The sequence below is a fragment of the Lutra lutra genome, chromosome 9 (genome assembly GCF_902655055.1).
Source record: "Lutra lutra chromosome 9, mLutLut1.2, whole genome shotgun sequence".
In the NCBI taxonomy this organism is placed as follows: Eukaryota; Metazoa; Chordata; class Mammalia; order Carnivora; family Mustelidae; genus Lutra; species Lutra lutra.
This window is the reverse complement of record NC_062286.1, coordinates 120,419,740-120,435,097: the sequence shown is the minus strand read 5'-3', so window position 1 is coordinate 120,435,097 and position 15,358 is coordinate 120,419,740. Positions and strand designations below refer to the sequence as shown.

General features: G+C 42.9%; 1 protein-coding gene across 1 annotated transcript in view; it reads left to right on the top strand.

The window, feature by feature from the left end:
- Positions 1-15,358, top strand: part of TRPC4AP (transient receptor potential cation channel subfamily C member 4 associated protein) — a 70,933-nt gene that overhangs the window by 41,596 nt on the left and 13,979 nt on the right. Inside the window, exons 8-9 of the mRNA XM_047747219.1 lie at positions 1,311-1,496; positions 12,148-12,314. Coding sequence (XP_047603175.1) covers positions 1,311-1,496; positions 12,148-12,314 — 353 coding nt within the window. The remainder of the gene's footprint in view (positions 1-1,310; positions 1,497-12,147; positions 12,315-15,358) is intronic.

The following is a 15,358-nucleotide window of genomic DNA, read 5'->3' as shown; positions in this document are numbered from 1 at the left end:
TACTTTGAACTATTTTGAAGCATATCCCAGATACCATAAAATTTAACCTGCATATATCACGGTGTTCCCACAAGATAGGGACTCTTTTTAAAAGTGACTCCAATACCATATTATACCCCCCCAAATTAATAGTAATATTTTGGTATTATCAAATGCCTGTTTATTAATTTTCAGTTAGATGATGCATTCGTGTGGTCCAAAAAAAATCTACAGATTTAAAAAGGTGTTCATTGAAAAGATTTCCCCATACTCTTATTTCTAGTGGCCTAATTCTCTTTGCCTTTGGTAGCCACTGGTGTTTTCTATCCTTCCAGGAAGATTTAATACATGTATAAGGAAATATATAGAGATGTTAGCCCTTGTTTTTAAAGAAGGTTAAATGATAGATCCATGATCTACCACCTGGATTTCCCTGCCTCCACAGTGATTTATGTTCTCTTACGCTGATCAGAATTTCCATCTTACTGTTGTGAGCAAAATGAGATTAAGGGAAATAAGAGTTGTGATTATAAGAGAGTGATTATTCATTTTCTTTCTTTACCAAAAAAAAAAAAACAAAACCTCCTTTCTTTCTGCTAGTACATGTAGGACATGTTTGTTACAGGAAAATCAAACTGCAGAGAAGTAGTTTTAAAAGAAGCATTTATATCCTCTCCTACTCAGGAATGGCCACAGTAAACATCTTGTTGTATAGCTTTCATTCTTTACCTGTATATTATGTGGATATTTTAAGGAAGCAAATTTTGAACGAAAATGGGCTTACGCCAGTACTGTTTAATAATTTTTCCTCTAACAAGTAAAACTTAAACATTTTTTTTTTGAGTCACTCTTTGTAAAGATATATGTGTCTTTATTCTCAGTGTCTATTGTATTCTATTGTATTGGGATATTTTGTGTTTAATCGATATGCTGTTGATGACCGTGAGTTATCTTTACCTTTTTGCTATTGTAGAATCCACATCAGTGAATATCTTTGTACATGTGATCGGTTATTTCTTTGCAGGAAATCTCCAGAAATGAGCTTCCTGGCTCAAAGACACACAGGATTAAGAAATTAAAGTGATTCCAATTTCTTTTCCCACCAGTACTTGTAAAAGAGTCTATTTCCCTGCACCTGCTATCGAACTTGTTTCTCTAACTTAAGTACTATTTTACTTTGGCTTAGCATTTCATTTTGCAGAGAAACTCAGACTAGCTACTGTCAAATTAGAAATCATTTCCATCATGTAGTTAAAGAACAGGCTCACTGTTCAGGGTTTCAGAGCCGGTCTGTGTTTTGAAAATGCACTCTTTCACTCTCTCGTTGGCAGCGGCCCTTCTCAGCATCCCTGGCTTTGTTGAGCGACTTTGCAAGCTTGCGACCCGGAAGGTATCAGAGTCAACAGGCACAGCTAGCTTCCTTCAGGAGCTGGAGGAGTGGTACACATGGCTAGACAATGCTTTGGTGCTGGACGCCCTGATGCGAGTAGCTAATGAAGAATCCGAACACAATCAAGGTACTTGGGGTGGGTTTTCTGTGAGGGGGGGATCTTTCCCTTAGGCGCCTGGAGCCATTCTTGACCTCTTTTCCAATGAGGATTAATTGAAATTTGCTCAAAGTAGAATTTTCCTCAGGAAAGTCCTAGATCATAACTGTTAAGACACTTTAGAAAGCTAGTGACAGAAACCTCTTTGAACTCTCTCAGAGTGGACCTGAAAGCAGGGCGAAGGGATTGGCTGGATCTAACAACCAGAACATTCTTAGGAACTCAGAGAGTCCTTTCTAAGTCTCTTCATTCTCCATGGTTCCGGTATTCTCTTCTCTACTCCGATGAGTGGACTTCTAGTTTCAGCAACAGCTTCCTGGTGAAGGGCTCTGGCCCATCTTGGGTCAGGTGCTCCACCCTTAAACATTTGACTCTGGCCAGCAGGATGGGGTCAGATTGTACAAATAGAAGAATTCTCACTGTAAAAGTGAAGAGGAGTTCTGTTTCCAGGATGGCAGTGTGTGGAGCTCTGTGGACCTTTTCTCTACAGCAACTATAAACAAAACCTATAAACAACAAAAACCATCCATGTAAAGTCTGTGGAAGTTGTTCTAAGGGCATACAGTAAATGAGGAGATCCTCCACACAATCTGCTAAGACTCAGAACAGTGATAGTCTGTGACATTGGAAGTCCTGCGTGTTGGAAGTTCCACTGTGGGCAGGTGTGGCCAAAAGGGTACAACCCTCAACGGGGACAGGATTTCTAAACAAGGAATATGGTTTCTCACCATTGAGGAGGAGGGCAGGCCACCAGCTTTCCTCATCCCTCCAGTTCCAAGTTGAAGAGGTTGAATTCTTGATGAGTGTATCCTATAAGCCAGGGGTTCCCTGCCCCAACTTTATTGAGCTACAGTAGATTTATAACCTTGTGTAAGTTTAAAGTGTGTAGCCTGTTAATTTGATACATTTATATATTGCAAAATGATTATCAGCAGAGCATTAGCCCCTCATCCATCACATAATTATCAATTTTTTTTGGGGGGAGCATTTAAGATCCGCTTTTTTATTAGCATCATTCAAATATTACTAGCTATAATCACCACGCAGTACATTGGATGCCCAGAACTTGTTAATTTTAGAACTGAAAGTTTATACCCTTTGACCACTATCTTCCTATTTCTCCCAACCTCTCTGGTAACCAGCGTTCTACTAATTCTCTGAGTTTGACTTATTTAGATTCCACATATAAGTGATATTACACAGTATATGTCTTCCTCTGACTTATTTCATTTAATTCACTTATTTCACATAATGCGAGGGGCCCCTTTCCCCCACCTGACTCTGTACTACACTCCGTGCACAAGCTGTGCCCGAGGCCTGGCAAGCAAGAATTCTGTGACCCTGTTGCCCTTGCCCCAACTCACTTGTAGGACAGAGAGATTCCATGCGAGGATCTCCATGCAGCATGCAAGCTGAGAAGGCTAAGAGTTTGCTGACCTTGCTCAGAGTAGTGGCACCGGAAGAGTGCCAGGAGGAGAATTAATAGGTAAGAACAGAAAGTAGGGAAGTTCAAAGCTAAGGGTGTTCTCAAAAACAGTGTAGATTTTGGTGGTAAGCAAATAAAAGGAGGCTGTTAGCTCTTAAGTGAGAACAAAAAGCTAAACTATAGGCTTAATATAGTTTACCCCCAAGAACCAGGCAGACAACTTAGCAGAGCTCTTCTGAGATCAAAACCAACTCAGACTCAAAAACTACCTTTGCCCAGTTTTAATTGGATTAGACTTTGGAGTGCTTTATGCCCCAAGGCATTGTCAAAAGTAGAACATTCAGTCAGCAATTAGTGGAGTCTGACAGCTGGGTTTCATACCAGATGCAGAAATCTTAACAGAGAGATCAAGGGAAGAGCCATAGAGAGCCCTGCTAAAACACCGTCATCCAGGGAGACTGTAAACATGCCCACGGCTGCACACACAGAGACAAAACAAAAAAGACCTCCCTAGGCCATGGAGAAATAGATTTCACTGGAATAAGCTCCCAGGTCACTGAAGAAATGAACAAAGAAATAACAACAAGCCCTGAAAAAAGGGAAGGGGAATCAGAGTTGCTGAATTATTTACTTAAAATGTCATTTTTTTAATAAAATTGGGGATATGCAAAGAAACAAAGTACAGCCCATACACAGAAGAAAACAGGCAACAGAAGTTGCTTGTGAGACAGCCCAGAAAGCAGATCTAAGAGACCTCAGAGCACCCAATATAAGGATGGCCAAAGAACTAAAGGAAGTTATGCTTAAAGAAGTAAAAGAAGGGCCACCTGGGTGGCTCAGTCAGTTAAGCATCTGCCTTTGGCTCAGGTCATGATCCCAGAGTCCTGGGATTGAGTCCCACATCAGGCTCTTTGCTCGGTAGGGAGTTTGCTTCTCCCTCTGCCTCTGCCCCCCCCCCCCCCCCCCCCCCGCTCTGCTCTCTCTCATTCTCTCTCTCTGACAAATAAAAATTAAAAAAAAAAAAAGAAGAGAAGCTAAAGAAAATCTGTGACTCCATCAGATCGAGAATATCAGTAAAGAGATAGGAGATATAAAAAAGAGCCAGATGGAAGTCCTGTGGTTTATTAAATTATAAGTAACTGGAGTAAAAAATTCAACGAAAGGAGCAAGAAGAATGTTTGAAAAAATAGTGGCTGAAAACTTCCCAAATTTGAAAAGCATTAATGTACACATCTGAGAAGCCCAAAGAACTGGAAGTAACATAAACTCCGAGATTTACACCCAGACGCATCATGATAAAAATGTTGGAAGACAAAGAGAAAATCTTGGAAGTAGCAAGAGAAAAACAACTCCTGTGTTCAAGAATATCTCAGTAAGATTGATAGCCGACTTCTCAGAAGTAACAGAGGTCAGAAAGCAGTGAGATAACCTATTCAGAGTGCTGAAAGAAAATCTCAGCAGCAAAACCTTCTTTCCAAAACGTAGGTGAAATAAAGACATTTCTAGATAAACAAAAAGAGAATTTGTTACTAATAGCCCTGCCTTTTGAGAAATACCAAGGGAATTTCTTCAGGCTGAAAGCAAGTGACCTCAGACAGTAATTTAAATCTACACAGAACAGCAAGGAGCATTACTACAGGCAATTACATAATCATAAAAGACAATATAAATGCCCATTTCTTCTCCTTTCATTAACGAATTTAAAAAGCAGTTAGGTAAAACCATAGGTTTATAATTACATTGTTGAATCTGTGACATACGAAATGTACTTGAGACAGTAACAGCACAAAGAAACTTTGTGGGACCAAATTTTGTGGGATCTTGGGTGGGACCAGAGTTGTATTGCAGTAAGGAAATTATACGAGATGGTAACTTGAATCAACGCTAATCAATGAGGAAAACTAAAATGGTAAAAGGATCAATGTAACAAACTCTATTAATATTTACTTTCTTTCCTCAGCTTCTTGAACAGACATAATAAGTAATCATTACAACACTGTATTGTGTAATAATGCATGCAACGTATTGTACAATAAATTGTTGGGTGGTTAGAATCTTAGATGTAGTATGTGTAACAATAATAGCACAGAAAAGGGAGAAGGAATAGAGTTGTGTAGGAACTCTGGAATTAGTGTAAATCTGGAAAGATTCTGTCAAATTAAAATGTATGTGGCAAACCCTATAGCAACTGCAAAGAAAGTAACTTTAAAAATACAGTGAGGAAGTCATTAAAGGAATTATAATGTTATACCAGAAAATGTTCACTTACTACAAAAGAAAGTATTATAAGAAAAATAGGGGAATTAAAAGACACATGAGATAATGTAGAAAACAAAAATTAAAAAGGCAGAAGTAAATCCAGCTCTATCAGTAATAACCTTGAATATGAATGGATTAAAGTAGTTCATCCAAAAAACAGATTTGTCATATTGGATTTTTTTAAAAAGATCCAGTTGTTATGCAGCCTGCAGGAGGCATACTTTCTTTTCTTTTTTCTTTTTTCCTTTTTTTAAGTAGGCTCCACACTCAATATGGGGCTTGAACTCAGGTAACCTTGAGATCAGGAGTTTTTCTGACTGAGCCAGGGAGGTACCCCCCAGGAGGCAAACTTTCTATTCAAAGATAGAAATAGGTTGAAAGCAAAGGATAGAAAAAGATTTGTCCTGCAAAGAGCAACCATAAGAAAGCCGGAGTGGCTGATACTGAAAAAGACTTCATTTATTTTTTTTAAAGATTTTATTTATTCATTTGACAGAGATCACAAGTAGGCAGAGAGGCAGGGAAGAAGGGAGCAGGCTCCCTGTTGAGCAGAGAGCCCAACGTGGGGCTCAATCCCAGGACCCTGAGATCATGACCCGAGCCGAAGGCAGAGGCTTTAACCCACTGAGTCACCCAGGCGCCCCCTGAAAGAGACTTTAAAGCAGAAAATGTTATCAGAGACAAAAAGGACATTTTATAATAATGAAAGTATTAGTCTGTTAAGAAGATGTAACAGTTATAAACATACATCTAACAACAGAGCAAAAAAAAAAAACAAAACAAAAACTAACAGATTTAAAGAGAGAAATTAGCAGACCAGAGGTAGTGGTTGGAGCCTGGAAAACCCCACTTCGCGTAATGGAGCAAACAACTAGACAGAGGATCGAGAAGGAAACAGAAGACCTGAGCAGCAAGTAAACTGCCTAGACTTACTAGATGCATTTAGAACATACCACCCAACCCCCGCAGAATGCATATTCTTCTCATGTGCACTTGGAACGTTCTCCAGCATTGACTATACGCCAGGCCATCTAAAAAGCCTCAGTAAGGGGAAAAGGATTAAGATTGTACAAACCAGGGGCACCTGGGTGGCTCGGTGGGTTAAAGCCTCTGCCTTCGGCTTGGGTTATGATCCCAGGGTCCTGGGATCGAGCCCCACATCGGGCTCTCTGCTCAGCAGGGAGCCTGCTTCCTCCTCTCTCTCTCTGCCTGCCTCTCTGCCTACTTGTGATCTCTCTCTGTCAAATAAATAAATAAAATCTTTAAAAAAAAAAAAAAAAAAGATTGTACAAACCATGTATTTCAGCCACAGTGGAGTGATATTAGCAATCAGATGTTAGAAACCGGGAAAATCAGTAATACACTTCTAATTAACCATGGTTCTGAGACAAAATCACAAAGCATTAAAAGATACCTTGAGACATCGGAGAAAGACAACTATCATATGATCTCCCTAATATGAGGAAGTGGAGATGCAACGTAGGGGGTTTGGGGGATAGGAAAAGAATAAACGAAACAAGATGGGATTGGGAGGGAGACAAACCATAAGAGACTCTTAATCTCACAAAACAAACTGAGGGTTGCCGGTGGGGAGGAGGGTAGGGAGAGGGTGGTGGGGTTATGGACATTGGGGAGGGTATGTGCTATGGTAAGTGCTGTGAAATGTGTAAACCTGGTGATTCACAGACCTGTACCCCTGGGGCTAATAATACATTACATGTTAATTTTTAAAATTTTTTTTAAAAAGATACCTTGAGACAAATGAAAACGAGGATACAACATACAGAACTTAAGGAATACAACTAAAGCCTGCTGATAAGGGAGAAGTCTTTAGCTATAAATGCCTACATTTTAAAAAACTGACAAAATGAAATCCCAAGTCAGTGGCCTAATTTTTTTCTCCTTAAGTTATTGAAAAAAGAAGAGGCAAGCTATACTCTCAAAGCAAGCAGATAGAAAGAACGATAGAATTGGCATAGAAATTAATGAAACAGAGCATAGAAAACAATAGAGAAAATCTGCAAAAACCAGCAGTTCATTCTTTGAAAAAGTCAACAAAATTAACCTTGAGTTTCACTGACCAAAATTAAAAAAAAAAAAAAAAAAAAAAAAAAAAGACAAGATTGAAACTACTAAAACCGGGAATGAAAGAGAGGACATGACAACCAAGCTTACAAAGCTAGAAAGGACTCAGGGAATCCCATACACATCTGTGTGCCAGCAAACTAGACAGCTTGGATGAAACAGCTGATAAGAAAGACAACAACTCCTGCAGCTAACTCAAGACGAAAGAAAATCTGAACAGACCTATAACAAGTAATTTGAACTAGTAATGAAGAAGCTACCCCCAAACAAAAGCACTGCCCACATGGCTTCACTGGTCAGTTATGCCAACCGTTTAAAGAAGAATCAACACCAGTATGTTACAGACTTCCACAAAATAGAAGAGGAAACACTTCCCAACTCATCTTATGAAGTCATTATTAACCTGATACCCAAACCAAAGACACTACAAGGAAAGCACAGACCAATATCTCTTATGAATATAGATGTAAAAATTCCCAAGAATATACTAGCAAACCAAATACAGCAACATACAAGGATTATACACTTGACCATGTATATATATATGAATAAGTAGGATTTATTCAGGGTTGATTCAATATGAATCAGTTGATGTATACCCTGTGTCAGTAGAACAAAGGACAAAAATTTACATGATCATTTCAGTAGATGCAGAAATGCTTCACACAAAATCCAACATGCCTTCCTGATAAAAACACTCCAACTAGGAATAGGAAGGAACTGCCTCAGTCTGTTAAAGGACATCTACGAAAACCCACACCCAACGTGCTTCATAGTACATTGACACTGAAAGCTTCTCCTCAACTAAGATCAGACACAAGCACAAGACAAGCATGCCTGCTCCTGCCACTTCGGCTCAATGCTCTGTTGGGGGTTCTGGATAGGCAGTTAGACAAGATAGAGAAAATAGAAACCATCCGGATTAGGAAGAAGTTAAACTGTGTTTCTTCATAGACGACATGATCTTATTTAGGGAAAAACCTAAGGAATCCAGTAAAAAAAACCCATTAAATTAATAAGTGAGTTAAGAAAAGTTTCAGAATACAAGGTCAGTATACGTAGTTGTGTTTGTATACAGTAGCAATGAACAAACCAAAATGAAATTAAGAAAACAATTTCATATACAAAAGCATCAAAAAGAGTCAAAAGCTTAGGGATAAATTTAACAAAGAAATGCAAAACTTACACTCTGAAAATTGCAAAACATCTTCAATATTGAAAGAAATGAAAGAGGACCTAAATAAACGTAAAGATACTCGTGTTCCTGGGTTGGAAGGCTCGGTATCGTTAAGGTTCATACTCCACATGTTGAGCTATACGTCTGTCTACAGATTCGGCACAGTCCCTTGTCAAAATCCCAACTGGCTTCTTTGCAGAAATGGACTAGCTACAAAGCATATGTCTAATAATAATTAATAGTTATAAGGGACTGAATCTAGAATTTGTAAAGAACACCTACAGCTCGATGATCAAAAGACAATGCATTTCGAAATGTGGGCATAGGACCTAAATAGGCATTTCTCCATGGCAGGTGACCAGATAGCCAATAAACACATTAAAAAGATGTCCAACATCGTTAATCATCAGGGAAATGCAAATCCAAACCACAATCACATACTACTTCATACCTGCTGGGATGTCTATCATCAAAAGATAGATGATGGCAAGTGTTGGCACAAGGATGTGAAGAAATCAGAACCCTTGTTCTCTGTTGGTGGGCATGTAAAGTGGTGCGGCCATTTTGGGAAACAGTCTTGACAGTTTTCAAACAGTTCCTCAAAAGGCTAAACAGAGTTGCCATATGACCCAGAAGTTCCAGTCCTAGTTATGTTTTCAAGAGAAATGAGAACATATTGACGTAAAAACTTACACATGAGTACTCACAGCTGCAGATTTATAATAGTCAGTATCTGAAAACAACCCAAGTGTTCATCAGCTGGTAAATGGATAAGAGAATGTGGTCTATGTGTACAGTGCAGTGTTACTCAGCGATCTGAAAAATGGGAGTCCTGACACATGCTACCCGCTGAGTGAATCTTGAAACCATCGTGCTAAGCGAAAGAAGCCGGGCGTGAAGGGTCACATATGTGATTCTGTTTATATGAAATGTCCCAAACAGGCAGTTCCGTAGAGCCAGAAAGTACTTTAGTGGATGCCTAGGGATGAGGGGTTTGGTGGCGAACGGGGATTGGCTGCCAGTGAGTGAAGGATTTCTTTTTGGGGTGACAAGGTGCTCTAAAGTCGGTTGTGGTGATGGCTGAATATGCTAAAAACCATTGAATCGTACACTTCAAGTGGGTGAATTGTATGTGAATTGTAGCCCAAAGCTGTTTAAAAAAAAAAGAGTGCCTATGCGCCAGTACAGACACAAGGTTGGAGACCCCTTGAATTAGTTTGTGGCACTGAAGAGATTTGGGGGGAAGCATTGGCCTCTCAAACTAGTTTGCCCAGCCTCATCCTTGGGAATGAACCTTGTTGCTAAGCTCTGGCCATCGCTTTAAGAACTGCATTAAAAAAAAAAAAAAAAAAAAAAAACTTACCAAAGACTTCCTTGTCAGGCCTGTGCAAACCAGGCACCGAAGACTGACAGTTCCTCGGGATTGAGTCCGAGCTGCCTGTGTTTCTGTTTCTCCACAGACGTTTATTACTGAGGAGGGCTTGTGTGCCATTTGCTGTGCCTGCTCCTCCCGTAGACTTCCTGTCCTGCAGTCGCCCCGAGCCCCCTGAGCTAGGTGACAAGGACGCTGAGGCTCTCGAGGCCACGCAGCAAGCGTGCCGCGGAGGCAGGATCTACATGATAGCTCTTCTCAGTCTCTCCACAAATCAGTTGACTCTAAAACTGTTCTGGGAGCTGGGCCAAGGAGTCCCAACATGGAAATTGAGTAATGATTTTTCTCCCAACATGCAGGCAAATACATGTTTTTTGAGATAGCGTTTTCTCAGTTCGGTTTTCTCCAGTAAATTTTTCTTAAGTCTTTGCCCACTGCCATTTTTAGTTGCAGATGAAAAGGAAAAAACCAAGTAGCAAGCGAGCATTCGCAGAAAAACGCAAGTGTTTTGTTTCTATTTAACATACACTCACGTGTTCCTGACGTGTGCCGGGCATTGTTTGCAGTACTTTGAATATACTAAATCCTTTCATCTTGGCATCATGGGTAAGAGATCGGTACTGTTGCCGTCATCCCAGTTTTACAGGTGAGGACGGATACTGAAGCAGAGTGACATCCACCGGTTTGCCCAAGGCCACCCATCTGGTGAACAGCAGAGCTGGGGTTCAGACCCAGCGGCCTGGCTCAGGGGCTGTGCTCTTGAGTCCTGTGCCTCGCTGCCCCTCAGTCTTGCTCACCCCACGACTGGTCGTCTCCCAGCATTGTGACTTTGTATTAGTGCCATAATATGGCTAGAAAAAATAGTCCCACATCTGTAGGGCAGAGTAGCTAGGGTTCTTGAGGCATGGTATCACCCTGCAGAAGTCACCAGATTTGCGCGTGCTCCTTACCCAAATATGATTTGATAACCACTGCTCTGCTCCATGTGGTTTTTCTGGCCCTTTGCCAAAAGGCCTCTAGGGCAGCAGTTCCAGTGGGAGCCTGGAAGCATCTTAATAGTTAACTGCTTCATTCTTTCACCTTAAGGATGAGGAAAACTGAGGGGACATAAACCCTAAGTACTCCTGACTCTGACCAGTGCTCTTTTAAAATAATAGGGACCTAAAAAAAATAAAAAGGACCTAAGAGGGAGGCTTCCCAAGAACCAGGTGCTGGGCTTTTCTTGTGTTCTCATTCACTCCTCACAGCTACCCTAGCCACCCACGGCAGCACTGCTGTCCCCACCCTTCTACAGAGCAGTTCGAGGCCTTGTGAGGAGGTAACTTGCCCAGTGTCACACAGCTAGCAAGTCGTAACTCCAGAACCCTCAGCCTCTAGCGCTTGCCGCCTTTCTGTGAGTTCACCTCACCAGCCTGCATGACTCACTGAGACTTGTTTGTTAACGGGGTAGTAGAATAAATGTGATGCTTGACTAATGCCCAAAACACGATATCTGGCACATATCAGGTGTTCCAGAAATACGACTTCGCTGCTGCCATTGTTACTAATAATGAAACTGGGTAACATGGTCTGTGAGTAGATGATGCGTTCGTCTGTATCACTCATAGTGATGGTGGTGCCCAGTCTGCCTTAGAAAGTTGTACCTTAGAAAACTTTAGATGGTTCTTCGAAAAAACAGGAGAAGTCTTGGAGAAGGATCCCTCTGTCTTTCAGCAGTGCCTCCTCGTAGAATTGAGGCAGAGGAACCGCGTACTTAGAGTCATTTGTGACCCGAAGAGAGTTTGGCACAATTAGTGGCTTAGGGAAGTGGGCACTTGGGCGTGGGGCACTCGCTGTTGGTGGCGGGAGAAGGGATGAATCGCATCACTGCGTTGGCTGCATCAGAGCATTTCTAGTGTGTTAAAGTTGATAAAATACAATGAAACTGCAGTCGATTTTTCCCCCTTTTTTTGTTGAGGTATAATTGACATACAACATTGTATTAGCTTCAGGTGTACAACATAGTGGTTCGATATTTGCATATAGTGCCAAATGATCTCTGCTGTCAGTCTAGTTAACACCTGTCCCCATACTATAGAATTTTTTTCCTTACGATGCACAGAGTCAGTTTTTCGAAGTTTCTAAGCTTGCCTGGCCCTTGGGGAGCTGGAAGGGATTTTGTGGCTTTCAAAGTCTCTCTCATGGCCTCAGGGGCCAGTCTCATGGCTCTGTTACCTCAGGTCTGTCCAGACTGGCTTTGAGGGGCAGAAACATGTTTCCTCACAAGCAGTGACTCAATCTTCTCTCTCGGTGGCTGTCCCAGCCTCCATTGTGTTCCCTCCCCCAGGGGCCTCTGAGGAGAATGGCCTGCCTCACACTTCCACCAGGACCCAGCTGCCGCAGTCGATGAAGATTATGCATGAGATCATGTACAAACTGGAAGTGCTCTATGTTCTCTGTGTGCTGCTGATGGGGCGTCAGAGAAACCAGGTGGGCCCCTCCCCCACGTCTCAGAATAGGAGGAGCCACTTGCGTGCCACTACTGTGTCTGTAGCCCCGCTAGGCATGGGGCTCATTTTCCTTCTCTCTGTTCTATGCATCAGGAAACTGGTCTCATTCCAGAGTCCAGAACCTTTTCCACCGTAGCTTGCCGTGGGGCAGCATTTCTGGGCAGAGCATTGGTTCCCAGGGCAGGAGCTGGTGGCTTGGCCATGTCACCTGACCTTGTTAATGTGAAGAGTAAAGGTTACTGTGGCAAGGTGACTGCCCTGGAGATGTACTAGAGGACTTGCCAGTCCAGTGGGGGCTCAGGGTGATGGCCAGAGCCCGGAGCTGTGTCGGATTACAAAAACTGGGCAGCTTCGGGGGGCTCTGGATATGCTGGGGTTCCCTGACCCTTGAAGCAGTTCTAAGAGGGAGGAGCAAGGGTCTGTAATCTCCAAAGGGAGAAAGAGAGCCCTGGAACTATATAGTGCTCTTCTTCAAGATGGCGGAGAAATGGCCTTCTCCACCAGCCAATCATTGTCCTGTGGATGAGAAAAGGTAGGTGTTGGGGACGGGGCACTCAACAGTCCTTAAGCTCCTTTTTGAGTCAGACACTGGACAGTCACAACAGCTCTGTGTGAGACTGGTGCAGTCATCCCCGTTTTGGACAGGGTAGCCAGGGAGGAGACTCACTGAAAAGATGACATGCAGCATGGAGATGTTGTGAGGAACGTGAGGGGCGGGGCACACTGATCCCCCTGGTAGCCTACCAGGTAGAGGGAGCAAGTGCCGAAGTGGGAGTGTGGCCCCCCAACCCAGTGGGTTGGTGGGACAGTAGGGAACAGGCAGCAAGGCGGAGGTAGGGAGGGACTGTGCGGGGTCAGACCGTGTCGGGCTTTCATTGGCCATTTTCAGGACACGTGGTGTTTTCTTCTGGCTGCTTTGTGGAAGAGATGATCGTAGCCAGGACCTGCATGTTGGTGGAGGGGGGTGGTGACAAGTGCTTGCGTTCTGGATATATTCTGAAGGTAGAACAGATAGAATTTGCTGCAGGTTTAAATGTGGGCGTGAGAGAGGGATTAAGGGTAACTTCTTATAAGGTTTTTTTGTTTTTTTAAAGATTTTATTTATTTATTTGACAGAGATCACAAGTAGGCAGAGAGAGGTGGGGGGAAAGAAGGCTCCCCGCTACTCAGAGAGCCTGATGCGGGACTCAATCCCAAGACCCTGGGATCATGACCTGAGCCGAAGGCAGAGGCTTTAACCCACTGAGCCACCCAGGCACCCTGTAACTTCTTCCAAGGTTTTTGACCCAAGCAGGTGGGAGGATGGATTGGCCATTGACTGAGATGGTTAAGACTGTGAGTTAGGGAGTTGGGGGTGAGGGACAGAGGCATAGGGAGAAAGGCAAGGGATTTAGTTTGAACAAGTTAGGATTGAAGTGTCTGTTAGAATCGGCATCTGAGGACGCCTGGGTGGCTTGCTCAATTGGGCATCTGCCTTCGGCTTAGATCATGATCCTAGGGTCCTGGGATTAAGTCCCCCATCAGGTTCCTTGCTCAGCAGGGAGTCTGTTTCTGCCTCTCCCTCTGCCGCTCCCCCTGCTCATGCTCTCTCTCTCTGATAAATAAATAAGTCTTTAAAAAAAAAAAAAAAAAATATTGGCCGGCACCTGGATTATCTGTACCTGGAGTTAGGGGAGAGGTCCGGTGTAGAGCTAGAACTTTGGGGGTTGTCAGTATATGGTTGGTATTTAAAACCAGGACCATGGGTGAGATATCTCCCTAACCTTCACAGTATCAAAGCTCCTTCCTTCAGCATGGACTATATATAGAAAATAATAGTCACTGTGCTTTACATGTGTTGAGTGCTTTTACCATTTTTGAGAAAATCTCACACTTATTTGAATTTTCAAGTATTTGGGAAGTTATAAAACAGGCGGTAACTCTCTGTCTCCTCACTTGATGCTTGAGAAAACCCAGGTACAAAAAGGGGTGTGCTCTCATGCTCCAGGCATCAGGAGAGCCAGGATTTAGACTCTGCTGCCATGACTCTGCCTTCTGTCCCCCCATGACTGTCCCCTGCTCCCTGAGCCTTCCTGTTACTAAGGCTTTACGACTCAGTCATTGCGGTGTCTAGTTCTAAACTGCGTGATTACAGCTGCTGCTTCCTTGGAAGGCCCATGGCCTGGCCGCAGGCCCCTGCCTGCCCGAGAGCCAGTGTTAGGCTGTCGTGGCCTCATCTGCACAGTTGGCATTTACTGTGTTCCTCCTGTGTGCCCTGCACTGTGTGCACGCGCCTCGCCGAGCGCGGGACAGCGAGGGGAAGGGTTTCCCTGGCCAGGCCTCCCAGAAGGCTCCTCCTCAGAGTGCTTATTATTGGGCCCTCAGGCCAAGTTCTCTGGCCAGTCTTGGCTAAGTTGAAATCACTAGATTGGAAACCTGCCCCAGATGTTGGGAGTTGCATTTGGTGCAAATGTAAATAATCCCTCCAGTAATTCTTGTCCGTCAGGCCCTGGGCTTCCCCCACATTACCACATTAAATCCTTTCAGCAGCTTCGATATCCCTCCTTTTCTGTCAGGGGACTCAGGCTCAAAGAAGAACGTTGCTCAGGGTCATGTCTTTGTCAGGTTCTGGTCTCCTGAGATAAACACACAACTGTGGTGGGCCCGAAAGGGTTGGGCTTTAGGACCAGAACACCTGAGGTAGGTAGGGTGACATTTCCACCACTGATTTGCCCAGGTTGGTCCTGCTCAACTTCCCCTTCCCCTTATAAAATGGGATTTAGTATGCACTGGTGCCATGCTCAGGACTTTACATATATATTCTGACCTTGTCCTTACAATAGCCCTGAGAAGAAGAATTAATAGCTTAGTTTTCTATAAAAAAAATATTTTTGATAGGTAAATAATTTACATAGTTCTATATTAAAATGTGTAAATAAGTATCAGTGAAGCCTTTCTCCTCTCTGGTCCTGAACATTCTGGTTTTTCTTTTTTTTTTTTTTTTTTTTTTTTTTTGTCAGAGAGAGAGGGAGAGAGAGCGAGCAC